General features: G+C 37.6%; 3 protein-coding genes across 4 annotated transcripts in view; 2 read left to right on the forward strand and 1 right to left on the reverse strand.

Annotated features, from left to right (window-relative positions):
• Positions 1 to 8142: 8142 nt before the first annotated feature.
• LOC111603609 (phenoloxidase-activating factor 2) lies at positions 8143 to 9510 on the reverse strand. Its single transcript, XM_023321273.2, has 4 exons — positions 9363 to 9510; positions 9135 to 9310; positions 8824 to 9080; positions 8143 to 8774 (listed from the first exon to the last, which is right to left on the reverse strand). Exons 1-4 carry the CDS (start codon positions 9502 to 9504, stop codon positions 8186 to 8188), a joined length of 1164 nt encoding a protein of 387 aa, XP_023177041.1. The 5' UTR covers positions 9505 to 9510; the 3' UTR covers positions 8143 to 8185.
• Positions 9511 to 10940: 1430 nt separating this feature from the next.
• On the forward strand, positions 10941 to 11353 carry LOC111603643. Its single transcript, XM_023321321.1, has 2 exons — positions 10941 to 11081; positions 11162 to 11353. Exons 1-2 carry the CDS (start codon positions 10941 to 10943, stop codon positions 11282 to 11284), a joined length of 264 nt encoding a protein of 87 aa, XP_023177089.1. The 3' UTR covers positions 11285 to 11353.
• A 557-nt stretch (positions 11354 to 11910) lies between these two features.
• Positions 11911 to 24336, forward strand: part of LOC111603586 — a 37874-nt gene continuing 25448 nt past the window's right edge. For both annotated transcript variants that reach the window (XM_023321241.2, XM_023321242.2), the window contains exon 1: positions 11911 to 12894. The gene's annotated coding sequence lies outside the window, so the exon portion shown is untranslated. The remainder of the gene's footprint in view (positions 12895 to 24336) is intronic.

Here is a 24336-nt window from a genome sequence, read left to right on the forward strand (position 1 = left end):
TTCAATTGAGCGTTGCCCCAAAGTTTCGTGTAGCCAAACAAAACGAAAACTAAAATCATTTACACAAAAGGACAAAGAAAAAGTTCAAGTTTCGCCAAACAACTGGATGATGCCAGTTGCTCGGTGTTTCGGATGCAACGGAGGCGGCCAACTGTGGGATGTACAAGTGAAAGGCTTGCCACAGCTGACGCTAATGAGACCGGGTTCAAAAAATGCTGCTGCTAAAAGTCTTTGAATGCTCGTGGGTCGGTAAATATCTGCTTAGTTTACTTAAAGATTTTTGAGAGCTTTCGTTTTTTGCTTCTTTTCGTATCAACCAATGTTAAATTTAGTGCAAAATTTTCCTTCACTGACAGATGCAAGAAAGGCAAAAGGAAAGCAGAAAAGTATTTATATATACTCAAATAAATTCTAAGAAAATCAGCGAAAATATAGGGAGGGAGAAAGTGGAAAGTAAGCGACAGAGAAGGTATAAAAGAGTAAGTGAGCAGAACAAAGAGTGTAGTTAAGGGTCATTTGAACGTGTAGTCTTACAATTTCCATTCTTTGAACATGTTCAGCTCAGGCTTCTTATTATGTTTATTTAGATCTTTAAAATTGAGTCTGAGCTGTGTTAAAATTGGATAGAAATCAAGTTAAAGACAAGGTAGAGCCAGTCAGTCACAAACAGTTCTATGGATGTATGCATATAATTATTTGAGTGTTTTTACTCTGCCACAACATGCGACATTTTTTTGGCTTAATTTAAAAGCTTTTGCTTATAATAACAGCAACATGAAACAAGCAACAACAATTTGAACTTTGCCCACATTTCATTATGTAAAGTAAACCAACGTGGGTCCTTCGCTTGTCCTTATTTGCTTGCCCTCTTGCCAATAATAATTCGGCGAGAAGAATATTTACAAATATATGCCTATATATATATATGTATTAATTTATATCTACTTAGGGGAATTGCGACAGCCACATTTAAGTGTTTAAGCGAAATTCTGCACATATTTCTGTCACTTTATTTACATATTTAAATTGATTGGCCTGGCAGACTGATTAACACATAGCGTAATCCGTGAATTCCGCTGGGAGCCAATGGGAAGCCGACAGAAGAGGATAAAAAGCTTAAGGTAAATAAACTGCAAGCTGAAATAAACAGCAAGCTAAAAGCTATCTTAAGCAGGGCTGGCTCTAAGTTCAGTTGACGCCAAACTTACTAAATGCGATTATGATTTATATTTGACAGATCTTGACTTATGTAAGTGTATTTTATATATATAGATTAACAAGTTGTAACCTATATAGCTTATCTCTTATTCACTCCTAGTAAGTCTACTGCTCTCTGTTTCTTTTTACTCCTTAACTTTTTTGCTTATTTTACTAATGTATATATATATATTTATATATATTTAGCTAAAATAAAAAACAATTTTTAAAATATTTTAGCTTGGCAAGAAAAAATACCGCCTACGCCTCCGTTTCATAATTGCAGCCGTGGTTTTTGCTCTCATTGTTATTGTTCTCATGTCAAATGGCAAAATTGGCCAATAAATCAAAACTGCTCTACATGAAATTTCGGTCGAAAAATGTCCATACAAATAAATTGCTCCACTCTCATAAATGATTGTGCGGCGCAATACATGTATAAGAACGCGCTTTAATGCTTAATCGTTGAGCACATGGGCCCTAAAAGTAGGCAATGCTTTTTAAATGAAATTTCTTAAGCCAAAACAAATTTATGGCTTACTTAAGCAATGCCGTTGTATGTCTAAGAGTACATAATTATATGTGTGCGCATATACAGAGAAATTCGTTTAGTCTAAGGACATTAAATTTGAGTAGCATTTTCAGACTGATCAACTGCCGAGCTACCCTGTAAATGCGCTTGGTACTGGAGAAAGGACAACATCTTAATAGTGAAGCCTGTAAGAATTGTGAGACTCTGGTGGGATATGCGAGTGACGTATGTCAAACACGATTGCAAAAGTCGGAAGCAAACAGAAACGATTCGCTGGATAGACGGATGTATGGCCGAATGAATGAACTGATGGCTGCCCCTGCTTCTACCTCTGCCTCCCAATCACGCACCAGCACACACACACATCTGGCATCTACGTGCATATGTGTGTACAAGTCCATGACACGCGTGCCACATGTCAAATGATTCGATTCACATTGGGGACAAAAACTTTGTGAGTTGAGTAAAGGCAGGTGGTGAAAATCTAGGTGGACAGGTGAATGGAACGTGGGTCGTGAATGCAATCCTGCTGTCCAGATTGACGCCCATGTACAATGCAGATACTGCCGGTGGTCATTCATTGCTGCTGCTGCTGCTGGCGTTGACATTGCCAACTATTGTTGTGCCAGATAAAAAACTGAGATTTAACATCACGTTTACCCAGCGGATCTGACAGACGGATAAGATTAAAAGTCAGCAGCAGTGCAGCACCTGCATAACAAATCTTTAGCAGCACATGGCCACAATGTATTTGTGAATAAATAAGAAAAGATAGAAAATACTTTGTATACTTTGTGCCCCTAGAAAAAACTTTCTTTTGACATTCTTCCCCTGCGGTGCAGGATATAAATAATAAATAGCCAAACTGTTTATATTTATATTCATAGCATGTAAATTTACTTAGCCCAAAATTGTATTATTGCTAACTTTTTATAGAGTTGACCTCATAAGATATATACTCCTATGCCTACGATTATATATTCGTTAGCGATATACTTAATTGGAACAGCAGCGTTGAGTTATTGGAATCATATCATGGAATAGACGCTGATTATTAAATATGTACTTATGGTATAGCAGTACGCCATTTTATACTAGTTGACAAATCGAAAAGAGTATATTGGTTTTAAGCAATATAAGAATATTTAATTTGCATCTTCTTTTGCTGCTGCCTTGCTCTTCCCTCTTATATGTATAAATAATATCATTCACTGATATCCACGGCATATACGCATCCTAATTCAAACCCATTGTTCTGTGTCAGGTTGCCAGGCAAATTAACATGCATGTCAGCATCGGGTAACCAAGTTGTTGCCTCCTTGGCCCGGATGCACTTGACGCATTTGCTTAGCTGATTGTGGTACTACTATGGACTACCATCCTGAGTGGCATAACGAGTATACGTTGACGAGTGTCTCGTATCTTTCAGCCGCACGCATCGGGCCGACGGATGGAGGATGGCAACAGAGCGTCAGAGGAAGCAAATTATGTTTTAGCATTAAACGCGAAACGAGTAATCCACACTCTCCCACCCACATACACACATACGCAGAGACATACTTTTATACAAAGGACATGCTCATGCACATGAAAATGTCATCGTCTGCTCAAATGTCAGACTGTCCGCCCATATTCCGCTCATTTATTTATAGACTTGATGAGCACTACGCGCGCTAATGCCATTTGCATACCTCAGATACTGAGTGGATTTGTCAATTGACAAGTGAAGCGGACAGGAAACGACAAATTTTTTGATAGAATGTGACAGCTTCACTGGGAGTTGAAATGCAAAACGTGAAATGCGAAAACTAAACTCGATTCTCTGTCCTAGATACGCAGACGACACATTTGAATTCGTAAAAGCACTTTACAGAAATTAAGCGAAAATTCAATTAGCAATTTCTGTTCTTTCAATTAATTCGATATAATTAGATTGTTAGAGATTGAACAGATTGAAATTCTCTTAATTTCAGTTACATGCAGTAGCCAATAAAATGTTAAGTTTTAATTTGATCGAAATCGTTTCTACCTTTTTATACCCTGAACACGTTGAAAATTAAAAATAAAAGATTTACCCATAGGGAATAGGCAAAAGGAGTCCTGATGACTCAGTTTAGATATTAATCTTGATCACGGTGACGAGTTGAGTCTATCTAGTCATATACGCAAGCCATCAAAGCTAAAAACATCAAATTTGAGATATATATTTTTTTCTATATTACGCAGTAAAAGTTTATGGTTTTCGATATTCCATGTCATTTTGCTTAGAAAAAATCAATTTCTTATCTAAGCATAACTTGAGCAGGATAATATCTACAATCAGCATCCTGTATGAATACATCGATTTTAAATATTTCCACTTTTATAAACGTTATCCCATATTAATAATAATACAATAATAATAGTCAGAGAAACAATTGAATAATTTTTAAAATCGTATCTTAAACTTTGTCTTTTAATACTTAGTAAAACAAAGCGTGCAGTAATATACACATATATATCTTCTAAAATATATTTCAAAATACGAGTAAATGAAATTTTGAAGCACAAGTGTTGAGAGTAAGTGTTTTTCAATTGTTTATCTGTATCGAATGAATAATCTTAAGCATGAAGATGAATATTTAACATGGCACAATTCAAGCTTGTTTCGATCGGGTATAGGTATGTATGTAGGTACGCATTCACATATGTATATATATAAATAGGGTAAGGTCTATGATGAATGATAATGGTTGTCAACACTTACGTAAATTTGTACAAACAGCTCAGCGAGTTGGCTTATTAGAGGGAATGGTAAGTGCTGCTTGTTGAATTTGCATTGGGCAAACAGTTTACACACAGCGTGGACAGTTTGTACAGTTTCATGGATATAATATGCTTGTTTCTGTATAAATATTAAATAGTCGTTGGCATGCATTTATGAAGCGGCTGCCTTCAGAATTTTGAATTCGGTGTCAGGCAAGTGGCATGTGACGTGATGTACTGAAGTCTAAAGAAGTACCAATACAAAGGCTAACACAAAGACAAGCACAACAAACAGAGGCGCACATACGGAACAGACTTCAACATATAATATACAAATATATATATATATTTTTTTTTGTTTTATATACGGCATACAAACGCCTTTAAGCGTAGACAAACATGACGTAAACACCCAAAATGTATGCTAGCTTATTTTTCCATAGTTCCACAGTTGTACTTGAAGGAATTTTCCATATTTCGTTTATTTCATTTGGTCTGCGATAATTTCGTGCGACTGTAGTCACTGGAATAACCACAAACGATTTGATTTAATAAAGTATTTTTTTTAAGTGTCGCGGGGGCGTGGCAGTCAGACATAGCGACGACATCAAGGACATTTAATAAGGCGCAGCGCACACAAAGAGCAACAACAATGGCCAAGACAAGCAGAAGCACAATAACAACAACAGCAAAGTGTGTCACACTGAACACACACATGAACACGCAAGCACACCAACGCACACAGGCACACACACTTGCTGACTAACGCAATGTCATTAAAGTAACGGGTCACGATCAAAATGCCAACGGCTGTCGTTGCCGATGTCGATTGCTAATTAATCGATTTCACATACTGAAACTCAGGCCAAAAAGACGATTACACAACACTGCAAAAATGCAACGGCACTTGCATTGCTCAAATTCACTTTCACTTGCTTTTTTGGCACTCACACGCGACAAATACTGCGGAATAAATTCTTACTTGGCTCTTATTTTGGCTAAATTTCTAGCCGACGTTTTTGGTTGTTATGCTTGTTGTTGTTGCTATTGGTATTGCTATTGCTCATGTTATTGCTATTTGAAATGTTACTATATATCTGTTTACATGCGACTGCAGAAAACGACGTCTGTTGCGTACGAGAGCCGAGGACGGACTAAAGCACGAGCCTTTTAACTGAGTTGACTTTGAGCCGAAGGACTCGTGACTCGTTTAGCTTTCGTTCTTGCATTCGTTGAGCTCTTTAGAATTGAGTGAGTTTTTTCCTTCAATAAGACGATGCGCATTTCTGCATCGCACAGACAGGCAACCAGACACGTAAATAATTAAATTTTTAAATAAGATTATGCAATCGTTTTTAACTCGTCCAATTTGTATTTGTGCATTGGTGTATAAATATGCGATTTACTTTTAGTATGACAAATTTTAATTTTGCACTAGATTAAAATGTACAAGACTACACTAAAAATAAAAAAATCGTAAAGTTTTAATATATGTTATTTGAGAGAAACTTTATATTTAATCCTAATAACAACCAAGCATCTACTACTATTATTATACCTAGTGTAGGGTATTTAGCAGTTCATAATGCAAAACGATTGCTGCTGATTGGGTAACGGTTTCTGTTTTTGTTTTATTTTTATTTTTGTTTTTGTTATGTAGCTTCCTGCCATTTGCCGCTTGCAGTTTTGGGCTTACTCAGTTTTTGCTGCGGCCAGTGCGACAAGTAAAATTTCCGGTTTCCGCTGTGCATTAACTTCCACGTGCGTTCAGGGCACTCTCTGCGACCAGGAGGCCACTATTTAAACCGACAAGTAACGCCAATTGCTGTTTATAAGCCAGGTCTGAACGTCCAATAAAAATTTTTGTGCAATTGGCACTGCAAAATGCGAACTCATTTAAATTTCAAACAATCTTTGGCATGAAACTGAGTGCCACATGGGGGTGTGCGGTGGCAGACGGCAGCTGGCAGTTGGCAGTGGGGGGTGGTAATGGGCGTTGGGATTGGGCCGAAGCTCGGGTTTGGTTAGTACACCCGAGGGCATTGGGTGCAAATGAGCAAAGTTGAGCGTCCTCTTTGTTTATGACTCAGACGCCGTTGGCAGGGCATGAAAGGAGGCGCCCTTGTGTAAAAAATCGCATTGTTTTGTTGAGTGTGTGCGTCTGTGTGCGTGTGCTTGTGTTGGTATTTGTGTTCGTGAGTGCTTAACAGCAACGACAACAACAGGGCAACACATGTCTCAATGCTGAAAGCAACCTGTTGTGGCCGTTGCGTCTATAAATACAGTCAAATGTGGGTCCAATTTATACGAACAACATGGATAAGGCCAATAAGCGATGCAAATGTTGTACGATTATCGTTATTATATACATTTATTTTTATTTTTAATCTTTTTTACTATTATTGTTGTAAGTATTTTTATTCTTATTTTATTAATTCTATTATAGTTTTATTATATCAAAACTAATATTTGCTTTGATTTTATATCCAACAACAACTTAAATTCTTTGTATGCATAGCAATTATTTTTAATATAAATTACCACTAATTTACTCTGTCAGCAATCATTATTGTGAATAATTATTTAAATGAATTCATAGATGACAAGATAAAATGCATTCATAGAACTTAGAAACTTGCGTTGAGAGATTAATCATTAACTGAGTCGATCTAGAGTTAAGTTTAGCAATAGAGGCAAATTCTAAAGTAGATTTTTACGTTTTCCAGTTTCAATAGAGTTTCTCAATGGAATAGATTTTCGTTTTAGGGCTTAAGCTTCGGGCTCAATTTTATCTCTGTCTTCGTCGGCCTCTCTCTCTCCCTCTCTCTCTCTCTCTCTCTCTCTCTGCATCTCTTTCGCTCTGAAACTCTCTCTCTCTCTCGCTCTCTGCATCTCTCTCTCTCTCTTCCTCTCCTTACTATATGTTGCAACATTTAAGTATTTTCAGTATGATCTCAGCTCTGAAATCTTGTAAATTGCATGGAAAACCCATTTAACTCACGACTGTTGGATTTTAGCTTTTTGTGTTTAATGGATTTATTTAAATTTATGGCACTATGACTGTCTCTCAAAAAAAGGTACTGTAATACAACTTTGAAAGTTTTGTGGGCTTTAAGTATTTATTTATTGATTATTTGAAAAATGTTTAAAGCAGGAAATGTAAACAGGTTTTCTATGTATCTATTTAAATAATCATCAGCAGAGTATCGAATAATGTCTTCCCCTTGCTACTGTAGGTAAGCTGAACATATTTGAAAATTGTATTGTAACTGTAATTGTTTAATAAATTCATATATATATATATATATATTTTCAGATCGACTGTTTGGTAACAAAGGCACAGCGCAAGATTTGTTGAGCTGTATTTTCAAACAGTTTTATTGATTGACTGATGATTAGCAATGAAAAACTCTTATGTCTTACCACTAACCTAAGGCATAGATGGGACATCTGGTTCAAACTTGTTCAACGCATGCAACTTCTGCAGGAGGTCCCACTCAACCCAAAATTTCATACTGTAAAAAAGAATTATATATTCGAAAAAGTTGTGGATAAAATATCAGTTTGTACGCACATCTATAAATAGGTCTTTCGATTATGATTGAATATAAATAAGTATTTTATTATAGTTGATTAACATCTAATTGTATTTACTAATCAAGCTGGCGAGAGCAATCGATGTCCCAGCGAGGAGCCTTCGTTTGCAAGTGCTCACAGTGGAAGTGTCGACTGTATCCAGGGCAAATAGGCGCCCACATTCACGTAGACGCCGGGCACATTTGCCTGCCCGCAGCCAATGCCCCAGGCGACGAGGCCAACCACATACCAGAGCCCATTGCTGGTGCAGACGAGGGGAGAGCCGCCGTCGCCGGTGCATGCATCCTTGCCAGCTTCGCCGCCGGCGCAGATGAAGCTGATGGGGTTGAGGGCAAAGGCGGGACCGAGGCGCGTGGCCTGCAGCGCCGTTTGGCAGTTGGCATTGGGTATTAAGGGTACATCCACCTGACGCATAATCGCCTGGTATGCGCCCGTCGGTCCAAAGTCATTCTTGCCCCAGCCAGCCACCCAGCAGCGCTGCCCCACGAAGTTGATGCTCGGCAGGCAAATGGTGCCAATGGTGGAGCGGCTGGTTAGAGAGACGGGCGTGGCCAGCTTCAATATGGCCACATTGTTCTGTAGATTGTTGGGATTGAAAGCGGGATTCACATACACATTAGAGACGAGCACATCTTGCGCCGGTATTGGCTCACTGATGCTGGCCGCATTCCATTCGCCCAGGCGCACCTTAAAAGAGGTCAAACTGGCACAGATTTAGGATGAGCTGTGGAGTCTCGCCTTGCTGTACTTACGCCAAATTGTAGACCTTGTGGGCAGCTGTTAGCACATGTTGTGCTGTGATTAGCGCCCCACCGCCCAGATACACGTCCGCTGTGGTCAGCAGCGCAGCTTGCCAAGGATATGCGCCGAAGCTTGCTTGACCAGTGCTAGCCAGCGCCGAGCCTGGCGGCGGTGGAAAACGCAATCCGCATTGATAGTTGCCTGCCTGGCAGCAGGCCACAAGCCCATAACTGCAGGTCAAAGGAGCTGCCGTAGTGCCTGGTGTGGGCTGAAAGCAGATCAATGATTAGACTGAAAGCAGACATTGATTAGACCAACTCACCAATCCGCCATTGTTCACAATGCGTATGTCCAGCTGACCACTGCCATCGTTCGGAGGCGTGGGCAAGGGATTCGGACAGGATCCAGGTGGCACGCAACGGCAATTACTTGCGGTCGGTGTCACAATGGCGGTTAACGGAGGCACCAAGGTGCCCACAATCAATTGTCGCGCGAGCACTGCAAGAGGTCAAGTCACAGTTGTTTTATATACCTGACACTTTGAACTTACGCGTATGATTATCCAGGTTGCCTGCATCGCTGGGCTGTGGTGCAGTCTGCTCGGCTAGGGAGCCAAAGCTCCAGCAGCGCACAGCAGTGCCACGGAGCAGCTGGCAGAGCAGCAGGCTAAGTGTTAATCGTAATGCATTCATCGCCTACACAATGGCAACTAACCTGGTTGAGTGACGCGCCCGTTGGCTATATAGGGCGACCCGAGCGTACGTCCAGCAAATAAATTACCGACCAAACGACCTCAGTTCGGAGTTAGCCTCAATTCAGGGATTTTCCGAGCTGCATAGCGCAAAAAACCGCTTTTAAGCGCAATCATAGAAAAATAACATCAATCAATACGACATATAAATGCTCTAAGCCAACTGTAGGACAGTGTAACACAGGTCAACAAATGCCATAACTATATATGAAAGTGATAATACTTTCTTCTCTCTCTTATCTTTTTTAATTTTTTATAGCCTGCTGACATAGGGCTGCCGAGGGGAAATTGGGGTGTCGTGCACTTCATCATTGAATTCAACAAACGATATCTGGAAGATAACGAATGATTTATTAATCATGTAAAAGATGTAGTGGAGTCAAAGCTCACATCTTTCAGTAATATTAAAATATTACAATATTAGAATATCTAGGTAACTGTTTTTAGAGCTGTATTATTATCAATCTATAGTCCCTATCTGGATACTAATACAATTAATTATATTTTAAACTATTTGAGCTTAACTTTTTGAGTTGGAAAACGATTTTGCTCTTATCAATCGAAATTTATAAAACAAAGATAAAATTTAATTTTTATTTTAATATACAAGTTTTTATATCAGTTTATAATAATATAGCTTATATTTCATATAATATATTTTTTAAATATTTCAAATAAAAATAAAATTAAAATTAATTAATTAATTTAGATGTATTAAATTAATAAAAATAAAAATATAAAAAGTTAATTGAATTTATGCAAGTTTCTATTTTTAAGAATTTATATATAATATATAGACATCACTTAGGCCAAAGTTGAATGTGTAGCTTATGATTTTATTTTGGTTTGTCAGTGTATATCGTGTCAGCAAGTAGGTGTGTGCGTGCCGTTGTGTATGTGTGAAAATTAAATAAACAAACGGCCATCCATAATAACAAATAAATTTTGTACACTCACCCGTAAGCGCTGGGGTTAGAAAAAATGTTGTGTGTGTTCGATATGCGGTCATTGGATAATAAATAAATTGCGCTGACAAATTTTATAGCGATTATTTTCATTTCGCTTTTCATTTTTTCATTGTGTGTGTGGTGGCTGTGACAATTTTTGATTTGATTTTAACAATTTAATGGTTTAATTGTGCAAGCATGCACGAGCATGAGCATTACTATAATAGTTTCTATTGTTATTATTATTGTTGTTGTTGTTGCTGGCAAACACTTAACACTTCGATAAACATTCTCACTAAACAAAAATCACCGTAAGACCCTTAAATATGTTAAGCTTAGATAAAGAAAGTTTTGAATGCAAAGCTTTTGCCTTATCGACCAGGTCGAGGCGGTTGACTGGGTAGGAATTCAATTCATATTACGAATCGAAATGTTCAGCGGTGGTCACGTATTATTGGACTTCTCGGCCATACCCAAGTTGTATGGGCCAGAGAATTTTTGGCATTGGCGCATGCTCTTGCGTGCCTACTTGGAGTCAGCTGATCTATGGAAGGACGATCATCCAAAGGAGGTGAGCCTTATTTTCCATCTGAAGGCTGTGACATAGTTTAAAAATTTTCATTAAAATTTTTTTATCAATATTTTTTTTAGAGCTCTCATGCTAAATTCATACTTTTGGCCACTGTGCAGGCTGATAAGATTGAGCCAGGATATGATGATGAGACCCCAAAGCAAATATTTAAAAGTCTAGAGGAACGTTTCCGCCCCTATTAAATGGCACTATAAAATATTTAAAATTTAATGGGCAATGTCTAATAAGCATAATAAACAGATTTAATCAAAAGGAAAATCTTGGTTAAAAGTCTTTGTTTTTTTTTTATAATTTAAGCGATTTACCTTTAGTTGTAATGTGGGACATTTTATAATTATTTGTTTAACCGTATATATGTAATAAAAATTGCATTTAGAACCATTTGTCTTCATAAAAACTAATTAAATTAGAGCCGATTAAAAATGTGTGGGCGAAATACTTTTTGAATATAAGTTTTGGCGCGCAAATGAGATGTACGTGAAGTTGGCTGCGTGCAATTTTTTGCTCACGTTAAGGTGGCTGCACAACATACTGAATTCACTTGAAGTTGGTTGCGGAACTATATATATTTATATTGTAGAGCTTGTTCATGGAGAGTTTATATTAAATTCAATGATTTCACAATAATCAAAATTGCAACTGTAAGCTATATATTTATTGTATTACATTGCCATAGTTAGTTGGGTTGTAATTGAACAGGTTGGCAGCTCTATGTTAAGGTCACACTCTAATAGCTTCAAAACCAATCGATATATTTCATATCGTACTATCGACTTAAGCCGTTTTTTACTTTCGATAACAGTTGCACTTCAGAAGTCAAACCGTGAAGACGTGCGGAGTGCTTGTGCTCAATATATGTTTTCTAACTAAACGTTAGTGTTAAAATACCTTTTAACTAATGACACTAAACCAAAACATGCGAAAGTTTTTTCAATACTAACAACGAAATAAAAGCAAGCTAAGGCCCTAATAAACGACTGTTATAAAAACTAGCGCGAACAGCAAAGACACAAAATCAAAGCAGTCCAAGAAGAGGAAGAAGCCAAAACAACGCGACATCGACACCTGTTTGCCTGCATTCCTGAACCTGTGCAACACTGTGCTCTTCGGTGTGTGTGTGTGTGTATGTGTATGTGTATATGTAATATTGAAGAATACAAACTACCAGACGAATTCTATTTTTTAAACAGGGTTTAAATAATTATCAATTTGTTTGGCCATTGCTGCAATTGCAACACTTAGCAGCCGCCACGCCTGCGCAGAAGCAACAACAGCAGCAACCATAACAGCAACAGCAACAACATAAACACAAACAGAAACGAAAACCGGTTAGAGTGAGACGAGAAGACCGCACGCACACACAGCTGCAAGCAGCTCACAAACATAGTTTGTATTCGTTTTTTGTTTGCTTTTGCTTGGAAAATAGAAATAGAAGGAAACACACACAAAAAAACAACAAAAAGAAAAAGAAATAATCAATTGCAAGTGGTGAAAAGTGTGACGATATACAAAGAAAACAAAAAGCCAATTCACACGAAATAAGAAATTAGAAATAATTTGTGCCGTGCGCGGAAATTGGGTAACAAAAAAAGAAAAATAATAATAATACAAAAATTGTAAAAATATGTTTGCATAAGGGTTAATGCCCAAGTGCCTTATCGCTAAACAAATCGATGGCCGTCGTATAACGAAAGTGAATTAAGGCCCCAAAATAATTGTAACAGCAGTTTCTCAACCTGTTTCGAGAGGTTGGCCCTTATCTGAAACGCGGAGCCACTTGTTGTCCGAATTGGTGAGTAATACCCTAAATATTCTTTCTTGCTTCGCCCAAATCTCTTTACCTGGCTCGTTGAAATGTCCCCGACGCGGAGTCTTTTAGCTGCGTACGATATTCACTTCCCAACGGATCATTGACCAACATTTGAACTGGCTCCGAGTGAACCAAAAAACGATTCAACTTTCACTGAATTGCGCGCCAAAATTGAATCGGCTAAGCAACAAGCGCAAATTTTATAGCGAATACCAAATTTGATATGCAATCGAGTTTTCTCTTGTAAATCAAATTTATTTCATGTATCTGTTTTGTGGCTTTTCTTGTTGTTGCTGTTGCTTTTGTTATTATTGTTTTCGTTTGGGGCTGATGTAACCAAAAGCTGATTGCCGAACCGATTTGCAGCTTCATTAAGCTCAACTCGCCTCAAATTGAGTGTAAGGCGAGGCGAAGCTGATTATGAGATAATCAGCAAATTGCTCAACACAATTGCGGAACACGCTGCAAGTCATGAGAGAAAGAGTTTTAACTGTTACCCATTTCCTCGGATCATAGGCAGACAAGTAAGGCGTAATTGTGTACATTAAGTAAGGCTAATTAAATGTCTGCCTAAAAAGTTCAAGAAACCCCATGCAGCTGGCTTAGAAATGCAGTTATATTAAATTCCAACCACCATCTTTAGCTTAGCTATCATTAATTTTTAGTAAATATATTTCTCATTCCTTCAATTGATGCCAAAAATCGATAAATATTCATTTTTAGCTGATGTGTTTAACAAGTTCTAGCTTCATGAAAATTAGCCACAAAAAATTTCAAAAAACCAAGTTTAAGCATAAATGATTAAAGAATTACATAAAAAATATATTTTTTTATCTGTAAAAAAGTCATAAGCTTATCTACAGCTAATAATAGATGTTTTTAGCTTCAACTTAGTTACTTCGGCTAATTGCAACATGTTAGAAAATTTCAAGCATGACTCATGGCAGTTGCTCCATTCATTCAAATGGCTTGCTGCATAAATGAATACAAACTGGAAAACAAAATTCCAACTTCAATAGTCCAAAAATTCCCACCACAAAAAAAAAATAAAAGCTGCAGAAATAAACAAATAGCAGCAGCAGCGGCAACATTTTTAAGCCAAGCCGTCAACAACAACTTTATAAAAAAGCAACAACAACAACAAGACACAAACTATGCAAAAAGTTATATAAAAAACACGTTGAACAGTGTGTGTGTGTGTGTGTGGCAACAGTGCTGTGCAGTGGAGCTGGGCGAGGCGGCGAGGTGGAGACACACGACGCTCACTTTGAGCCACGCTTCAATTGCAAATGCGCCAGCAAGCAAAAAGCATTGACGCAGCTACCAGATATTGTTGTTGTCGTTGTTGTTGTTGTTGTAATTGTAAATTCTACAGGTTTCGCTGACGCTGTCTGTGTAGCAGTTGTTGCCTTAATGGCGCATAACAACAACAACAATGCTCCGCAATTTTACGCCAAAGCTAAAAAGGCGATCGAATCGAAGCAATCGTCGATCAAAGCTCCTCCAATCGTAGGCAAACCGGGCCAAGAGCCAGACAGCATCCGATTCGCAGGCACTGTGACCAGGCTTAAGCGAAATCTTATAAACAGCTTAGAAATCCTTAAAGGCTTATGACCAGCTGAATTCCTTTAATAACGGCATTTTAATTGGATATAGACTATAATCTCCTTTATCGTGGCAGTCGATTGCTTCCGGAAATTTGTGACACGGCGGATTAAATATTTTCAAACAAATGAATAATAATTAAAAGTAGTTAACAAGTATATAAATTTTATATGGAAACTAGATACATATGATAAGTAACAGGAAGGCTATACTGTACAGTAAGTACTCTTATTGAGCTCCAATATAACTTTCTTATAATAAGTCTAACACAGCTTGACTTTAGAGTGGTAAGAGTAAAAAAAAAAATTTGATCTTATTTCAATTTTTTTGCTTACGAATTGCCTGCGTACAGAGAACTCAAGAAAACCCGCTCAGAACAGTTACAAATTGATTGCAAATGGCGTTTATTTTGATGGGACTTAAGCAACGATTTGGTTTTGCTTGTGCCCACTGTGCAGCGCTTGCACATTGCATTGGCTTGCCCCACAACAACGTTGCAGTAATACTATGTCTATGAGGCCCCGAGCGCCTGCGTGCCGTTGGTTCGTGGCCAAGTTGCCCAAGTTGGCCAACTGCTTGGGCCACTTGGTGTTCGATACGAATTGGCAGCCGTCGGGGCTTCAGTCGATGCGACTCAACTCGAATCGGTTTAACTTTGGTTTGGTTTCGATTTGTTGTTGTTGTGTGCGATTGGAACTCGTAATTGTTTCATAAAACGCAAAACTGGCCGGACAGGCCAACTGACAGGGACCGCTGCAGCAACGAGGGCGGGCAGGGGCAGCGGGGCGGGGCAGCTAGCTCTGAAAACAGGTGCGCAAAACGCAAGCGCGCGTTTTCTTGTTTTTTTTTTTTCAACAACAATTTTTATTTTTGAATTGCGAGTTGAGCGTTGGCTTTTGGGGCAACACTTTTCGATTTTAATTATGGCTCTTCGAATCGCATGCGATATATATCGCTTATATATATGTAAAAGGCAAGCGGCACAAGGTTATTTGCAGCTCGAAGAGTTATTCCTTGCCTACGAAGACTTATATATATTAAAATATATTTATATATATATATATTTATTCATACGATCCATTTTAGGTGACTGGGCTGCGCTTATTGGAACGCAACACCCTGGCCAGCACGTAGACCGCCCACTTGAGATCTAGTAATCATGTTCTACATTTACAGCCATTCATGTGGGGAATATTATATACATATGTGTGCTCTGTTCTGATCTGATCTAGATTGTCATTGCCTTGCCCATAGTCACAACATAATTTGCACTTGGGCCAAGGCGAATCTTATACTGATTATAGCCTATGCGTATCTAGGTGCGTGACAGTTGTGCAGTTAAACAGTTAGATTATCAAGATCCATCTGTTAAGTACAGCGATGTCTCGAATATTGTTAAGCCTTGGATGTCAAGTGTTGCAGCATTCAAAATACTTTTTTGAAAGAAAACAGAAAATGTTTGTTAAGCATATTAATTATGGTGCAAGGCTTTGCGCTATGTTTTCACGATGTCATCTCCAATTTGTTGTAAACTCTTTATTAGGCACAAGGTCATCTGTTTATGAATCATTGTTAATGTACCTTAAACAGCTCTATCGAAATTGATTAAATAATTGAGTCACACTAAGAATTGCGCAGTTGTAAGTGCCAGAAATATTAAATTGCTTTACACGTGTCTTATCTGGCCGCTTGTGCTACCGTCCAGATAATGCACAAGGCTTAGGATGATCACAATATTGCAGAATAAGTCTATAACTAGCTGAAAGATACAAAACGTTCTAATGTCAAGGAAACTCTGTAGCTGGCTTTACAGCTTTGCTTCAAACTTAAATACCATAAACTGCAAAGCAACAATAACAAATAGATACACACACACGAGATTGTATCTCAAGTTACGCGCACACGCGTCGCCTTTTGTCGGCGCATTTGTGTTTACACCTGATTGCAATTTGTATCTAGCAGATACAAGTGTGCTTTGCATACAACGAATGCCGTTAAAACGCTATAAGCAGCGAGCTTTTTAGTCGTAACTGTAACCGACTCGGATGTATCTGTGGATCTGCGTATCTGCATGCCGCGAAGCGTGCACTCAAAAAAATAAAAACTCGTCTCGTCTCTTTTTGTCTTACCTCGTGGTATTTTCTTTCGGCCTTATTAATATTTATCAATTGTTACTTAACTTGTTTTTGATTTCTTTGTCTTCTTTTTTTTTATTTTAAAACACTTTTCGTAAACAAATTCAAAGAGACGCAAAGCAAAAGAAAAAACCAAAAACATTTGCATAATTTGGACACTTTTTAAGGGGTTTTTTGATTAAGGTGTAGACGATGGAGAAGCAGAAGCATTAAACAATTTCTGTTTAGTTTTAATTGATTTTTAACATTTATTGCCGCGTATTCAAGGCATTTCGTTGAAATAGCCAATTTGACCTTATTATTGAGTAGCTGTCTTAGTTGGAATTATAATTAAGTACTTGCTCGTCGCTTGAGCAGGTGTCTTGGCGTGCTGCTTTAATTAATTGCTCGCAACTATTTACTTTATTGAATATTGAATGCCGAATGAAGTGGCTCGTGGCTTAGATATTAAAGCTGGTCAATATTTCATTGCTTGGCCACTTTTTGTGGCCATAGAACCGTGTCAAAGCATTGAAAATCAATTTGGAAACGCAATTAAAACATGTGTTAAACTCTAACTGGAAAAGTACTACCTACGCTCAGGTGAAACCACAAGCAACGAAAGCTGAGCAGTGAGATGCGATAAAGAAACTGTTTGTTTTTTTCACAGCTCGCCGCTCGCAGCTCGCAGCTTGGAGCTGGCAGCTGACAGCTGACTATTACAACGGGCGGTTGGCCCGTAAGCCCCACCCACGATAAGCATATTTACATTGCGGGGTGTTCGAGATTGGCCAAAACAACCCGAGTGTTCGGCAGCTGGCTTAGAACACCTAACCATGCCCAGAGTGTCTATCTTACCAAACAGCACGCATTCTCGACCGTTTGCCAAGTATCTGCGACTCTGACTGAATTGTTGTGCTTCGCATTTAGTTAGTTTCATTTTTTGTAGCTCACAGTTCTGTTTGAGTTTTTATGAAATGCTTTTCGCACTCACTGTTAAATTTTAGTACAAGCACATAAATGCATGTGTGTGTGCTTCTAGAATAGTTTTTATAGCTTAAGATTTGCTTCATGCACAGCTGAGGCAGAGACTCACAGCCTCACAGTTAACTTGGTGTATAATCAGCAGGTATGCTATCTACTGTGTTAACTTAGCCAGGTTATCTAAATAAATTGTTTACCACACTAAATCAAAAGCTATATTATCGGTGCTTTAGCAAATTGCAAAATAATTATTACGTGAGCAGGTAGCACTTAAGACTGTTAATACCTGCAATCTATGCGAATTGTATAGAAAGGGTATATTGCGTTTGTGCAAATGTGTGTAACAGACAGAAGAAATAGTGATCGAAGGCATGCAATAGATATATGCATCTGGCTGTCTGCTTGAGTTCGTGAATCGCAATTTGAAACACCTTTTGCATGATTTCTTCTTCGATGTCTTCTAATTTTCTCAATATCAATTAATACTTGTATTTTATACCATGATTCCTAGAAGCACTTATACGTTACAAGTGACTTGTGGTTTTTGTTGTTTGGGAATGCACAAATGAAGGCTTGAAACAGCAGCTTTCAGCTGAGTTCCCGGTATCTCCTAGTCGGGCACATCGGGCACATATGAATAAATGACTTAAAACTCATCTTTGGACTCAGCTTAAGTTTCGGCTTATAGAAAAACAATTTAAATGATATATATTTATATTTTTATTCAAGCAACTATAGTTAAGGCAGCAAGCCATAATAATTTAAAAATGTTTTCACTTCATTTGTTTGGCTGGTATTTCGTTTGGGTAAATACAATGTGAGCTTCAATAAATAAAGCCTACGACGCACTTTTCACATGAAACGCAAAACTATAATTTCTTTTAACTAGCGACCTCCGCGCCCATCTAGCCAAATGACAAGCATCAAATTGTCGCATGCTGTCATTGTGTTTGATTGACTCTCCAAGTTGTGCGCTAATCTCAGTGAAACTTTTGCATTTTATTGTTTTAAATCTGTTGGGATCTTGTCTTGTGTCTTGTGCTATTTCCTGCCAAATTATGGACAATCAAAGTGCAACAAATGCGAGCTGGGCAGGCGGGCAATTTAAATAGCTACCGTTGCGGCCGATGTTGCTGTTGTTGTTGTTGTTGTTGTTGTTCGGTGATTACATTTAATCGCCTATGGCAAACATAATCATTTCGATTAAATAATCAGCTCCTTACGGGCAGCGCTGGAGAGCCAATCTTCGCACATTTGCACAGTGTCTGCAAAAAGTTGAATGCCTGCTTGAAGAGTGCTTGCTTCTGTAATTATGAAAGTTTTTCATCTTGTTTTTCTTTTATTTTTTCCCAACAACAACAACGAACCGTTGGCCAATGTTGGGTTAAATGAACGGTATGAACTCATTTCGAGGAGTCAAGTTTACTTGCAGCACTGAGTCACTCCATTTCATTCATATAGCAGCAGCAGCAGCAGCCGCTCTCGGAAGTGAAAAGCTGCCACCACAAATGTGGCTTTGGCTTGGTCTGAATCTGAACCTGAAACCAGCGGCAACAGCAACAGCAACAGCAAGAGCAACGCCTTGCAATGTGATACAAAATGCTATTGGCTTTTTATGCAACAACAGCAATAATGGGAGCAACTGTAGGCAGACTCCGCTCCGATCTGAACCGATCCCATGCCGGACAGAGAGCGAGTGCCGTTGGCGTTGGCAGCGCGCGTCGCCTTCAAAGACAAGTTTTACACCAATTTCCGCTGAGTTTTTCTTGTTGTTGTTTTTCTTTTTTTTTTATTTTTATTATATTATATTGTTTTTCTTTTCTGCTGCTTCTTTTTTATCGTGCTTTCCATGTTATTATCTAAAGGTTAAAGACTTATGATGCGCCTGTGGAATTTTCTATAATGTTTCTCTATGCTCTCTTAATGGGGCTTTAATGTGGCAATTGGCGTCTGTTAACTGCGCGAGACGTGTGTTTGCGCCTAATTGAAAAAGGAAAATCAAGTGGCAAATTGTGCAATTGATATTTAGCCAGACATTTAAAATGCTTCCACAAATAGTTCGTTGTCTAGGTGTAGCAGGAACTACCTGAGTGCGCAGATCGATAGGCATCGGTTAATCGATAACTTTTTTAATTGATATTTAACCAGACATTTAAAATGCTTCCACAAATAGTTCGTTGTCTAGGTGTAGCAGGAACTACCTGAGTGCACAGATCGATAGGCGCTGAATAATGAATAATGTATCGGTTAATCGATAACTTTTTAAATTGATATTTAGCCAGACATTTAAAATGCTTCCACAAATAGTTCTTTGTCTAGGTGTCGCCGGAGCTGCCTCACTGTGCAGCTCGTTGGCGCTGAATAATGAATAATGTATCGGTTAATCGATAACATTTTAAATTAATATTTAGCCAGACATTGAAAATGCTTCTGCAAAACGTTCGTTGTCTTGGTGTAGCTGGATCTACCTCACTGTGCAGTTCGATGGGTGCTGAATAATGAATAATGTATCGGTTAATCGAAAACTTTTTTTCTGTCTCTGCCATCTCAGAATATTTATGAGTGCAACTCTTTGAATGAAAAAAAACCACATATTGTTGGGCAAAAACATATATCAAATGCATATAAAGCGAAATAGAAATACTTTGTTGCTAATTAATTGGGTATGCGGGAATGCCACCATGATTATTGCAATAAAAGTCAAGAATGTGTTTGATTAAAATTTCTCGAATGTGGCGATTAGCATATGCTTTTATACCCAGAAGCCACAGTTAATGGGAAAATTGAAGTTAAATAAAATTTTGTATATTTGTGAATCAGTCTGACTCCAGAGACTAGAACCTTACCCGTTGGTATATATTAGACATAGAACAAGTTGATTTGGAACCGTCGATACATTTTTCTCTTTCTATTGAAATCAATAAGAATCGAGTTTAGACTTGAGTTTGAACGCCATTTAAGCTATTTTGTCTGTTATTTTGGATTTGAATAATTTGAAGAATAAGAATATAATGTCTAATAATTTCAGTGCATTTGCCCTAGCATTTCAAGTTAGTTTCTGTTTTTAAGTCCCACTTTAACTATCAGCTGCAAGCATAGGAAACTCCAATGGCTGAAGCTGGAAAACCCGAATATTATAAAAAACAATTCGCTAAGCTCTTAAACAGAAAAGTGTTTATTTAAACACCTTTTGAGCTGCAGGCGCAAATCAGATCCAATTGTTCATTAAGTATCGCATTTATGGTGCTCGAACAGTTCTTAACTCTATACGAAATGTCAATTGCTTGAAGTTCTTCCATTTAGGTGTCTCCATTTCGTCGAGCACCCGCCACGTTCTCAATTAGCGTCGTTCTTCTTATGAGCATTGGCTTTGGTTTTTTTGTATTATTTATATTATTTATTATTCGCCTTTTTTTGTTTAAACAAGTAGTTCAAATGGACAACGGCATAAACAAAAGCAAGCACAAAGCAATAACAATGCAATGCAAAAACCAAACAAAAACCAAACTTTTTATTTGTATTTTTTTTGCTTTTGTTGCTTTGAAGTATTTCCGTTTGCGGATTTCTGTTTAGCTTCATATTTTTTCAGTTTTGTTTTTTTTTTTCTTTTTTTATTTTGATTTATTTTGCTGTTCTGTTTATTTTTACAGTGAGCTTTTGTAGGTTAGCAATGCGAAGCCTTGAAATGGCTGGTCAGCTCTTAACTCTGGCTTTTATTATTATAGATCTATTATTTGTCTGTAGTTAGACTAGAAATTTGTTATTTATGTATATGGTATCTGCTTGTGTATAAATTATGAGTTGATAGCTGTATGTGAAACAGGAGCGAATATTGTGAAGTCAGTTAGCAAATATATTTTAATTTCTTTTACAAGCGTCATATAAGTTTTCACTCAGCAATTGTTGCTCAAAATTTGTTTGTCTGAATTTGTGTGCAAAGTTGTTGTTATATTTTTCTTTAGTTTTGCATATTTTGTTGTTCGTTGATTGTTTGTAAACAATGTGAAAGGGTTAATAGCTGCCAATCAAAGAAAGTTAAGACTAATATTTCTTATTTCTATTGCAAGGCTGTCCAATAAGTGTCTGCGAGCGATATTTCAATCAGGTTTCCATAGTCTATTTCCTGTAATCGATAAAGCGATGTTCACAAAATTCCATTTGAGCTCAACTGCTGTAGGCGGCAAACAAATTTCCTGCCATGAAATAGTTGAAATAGCTGAAATAGTTACCATGCGCTTTTGGCAAACCAGTTGATTGTTTCAAAATGCCGTTGCTCATATTTAAATAATTAACTAATTTGTTGGCTAACTAACGAGCTGATTGATTTTCGAGTTATGCATTTTACCAAAGTGAAGTGAGAGTTGTGCAACTCGAACATATTAGTCGAAGACTTAAATAAGTTTAAACTGAAGGAGTGTCTCAGGCAGTTGATGTTTCTTATTGGAACTTCCTTTACGGCTGGTAAAACTTGCATGTGATTTTAAAGAAAGGCCTTATAGAGCATGTTGTACAACATTTACATGCAGCTCTCTTTAAACATTTTCAATCAATTTGGGAGCGCAACTTGTTCGCTCGAATTGCAAGTTTTGGTTCGTTTTTGGGTGCGACGCTTGATTTATTTGATTTGGTGCTGTCAAGTTGAGACGTTCGTTGTTCAGTTTGAAGACGCGACGTATTTGCCAAAGCTGTTGCTGCTGTTGTAGTTGTTGTTATTTTTACGGGCCGTAATGATTGCGCTGATTACGTGACGCTTTCAATTGATTTGCGCGCAAAACCAAAACCAAAAATCAAGCTGCCGCGCTTGGCTAGCGGGCAAACCAATTGTTGTTAACGTTAACGCATTTGCTGGCCATATGAATGGATATGTTGCCCAAAAGCAGAAATAGCAATAACAACAACAACAGCAATAACTACAACCACAATAAGACATTTCGTGTAAGTTCGTGCTTAAACAACTTTTTATTTTTTGTTGTTGTTTGTCGTGGATAATTTTTCACGAAGGTTTTTCAAGTTGTTTTTGCTGTTTCTTAGCTGGACAAAGGCCTCATTTCGAGTATTTTTGTTGGCGATTGTCTGTTGTTGTTATAAATGTGCATTGAATATTAATTTTTTTATTCCAGAGGCCATTTTGAAACTTTGTAGATATTTATTGAATTAGTTACATTAAAACAAATAAGCGAAAATAAATTAAAATTTATTTAAAAAGGAATTTAACTTGACTAGAAGTTTCAGTCTCGAAGTTAGCTAAAAGTCTGGATTGCTTCATAAACCTTTCTAACAGAAAAGCAAATAGAATTTATCTAAATTGACATTGTCGATTCCTTTTGATAGCATTTGAAAATGTTAACTATTTGGAATATTAAATTAAGCCCGTCTGGCACATAAATTTAAGACTATCTAGTTTCGATAGTTGGCAGTTATGCTATGTGTGTGTGCTTTTTCTGGTGTTATCATGCGACTCATGGCATTTGGAGACAAACCTGAAAGCCGCAGCGACTTAAACAAATGATGCATACTAAATAATGGCAAACGAGCAAAAGCAAAAAATAGGCAAAAAAGCAGTTCGCATATATTAGAATTTATTACATCAGAGATACTTTAGACTCGATCTGTTGCGCAATATAAACTCGATAGTGTTTGCAAATCGCTTTAAAGAATTAATTCAAGTGCATTGCGTTTGCCCACTAATCTTGTGCAACTAAATACTATATATTTATATATATATATATATATATATTTATAGATATCGTCTGATTATCGCATGCGACAGGCAAGGCTCGACTGTTTACGACTCCAATAAATGACAAGAGTTATTTCTGTCGTAGGACTTTTTCATGATGGTCAACGCTTATTAATTACGCTCAAAATTGAATTTCTGATCAAAAGAAAAAATCAATAAGCAAGAGAGAGCTGCTTTCTTACTTATCAACTGTGTTTCATTTGTTATATATAATATAAAAATATATTTCCTACTTCCTTTTTGTTAGTGACTCTATTTATGTTTAATTTTTATTATTTCATATAACCTTTTCATTTAATTTTTCTATATTTATTTTCTTATTATTTTCTAACCAAGCCTTTGGTATCAGCTCTTAAAATATTTCAGCAAATCCATTTCACTATTAAATGTGGCAACTTACGGAACCACCCACACTTTAGTTGTTCTATTTGATAACTGTCTGGTGGCTGATGTTTAATTCTGTTTATCAGTATCTATATGTATGTATGTATGCTCGGGGCACGCAATTAGAGCCTCGTTAAGTTATTTTTAGCTGCACAATTGCAAGTGGAATGGGCTTCATGTAAATCACGGCTCATTACTTTAGCTGGAAAGCAGCTATTTTTAGAGTTTTTTATTTGGAACGACGAGAATCGCGGAGAGCTTTAAGTGGAGCGTTTCCGACGAGCGTAGTGGGTCGAATCAATTGATTTTAATTAACACCCGGTTATATATCTCTTCGCTAATGGGCATGTGTGTTTTGGATGGTGGGCGTGGCACAGTCATAAGACACACACACACACGTACATAAAGATTTAATTGCCACTTGCTCTTGGTCAAGGTTCGCTGAGTCAAAGAGTCGCTGAGTCTTACCAAGCTCTGGGGGTCCTAACCCGCGGGAGACATTTTTTTGTGCTGTGCAGTGAGCGTCACAATTTAATGAATGAATCAATCTACGACTCGTTGGATACACTCACACACACGCAGATATGTAATTTACTG

Source organism: Drosophila hydei, unplaced genomic scaffold (genome assembly GCF_003285905.1).
Source record: "Drosophila hydei strain 15085-1641.00,03,60 unplaced genomic scaffold, DhydRS2 tig00008119-arrow-pilon, whole genome shotgun sequence".
NCBI classification, from domain to species: Eukaryota; Metazoa; Arthropoda; class Insecta; order Diptera; family Drosophilidae; genus Drosophila; species Drosophila hydei.

What these genes read in the sequence shown, in the direction of transcription:
- LOC111603609 (XM_023321273.2), bottom strand. Translation starts at nt 9,504, where the DNA reads ATGAATGCATTACGATTAACACTTAGCCTGCTGCTCTGCCAGCTGCTC. An exon ending in TTGTGAACAATGGCGGATTG is followed by an intron (nt 9,081 to 9,134) that starts GTGAGTTGGTCT and finishes ATCTGCTTTCAG; the next exon opens with CCCACACCAGGCACTACGGC. An exon ending in CACAAGGTCTACAATTTGGC is followed by an intron (nt 8,775 to 8,823) that starts GTAAGTACAGCA and finishes AATCTGTGCCAG; the next exon opens with TTTGACCTCTTTTAAGGTGC.
- LOC111603643 (XM_023321321.1), top strand. Translation starts at nt 10,941, where the DNA reads ATGTTCAGCGGTGGTCACGTATTATTGGACTTCTCGGCCATACCCAAG. An exon ending in AGGACGATCATCCAAAGGAG is followed by an intron (nt 11,082 to 11,161) that starts GTGAGCCTTATT and finishes TATTTTTTTTAG; the next exon opens with AGCTCTCATGCTAAATTCAT.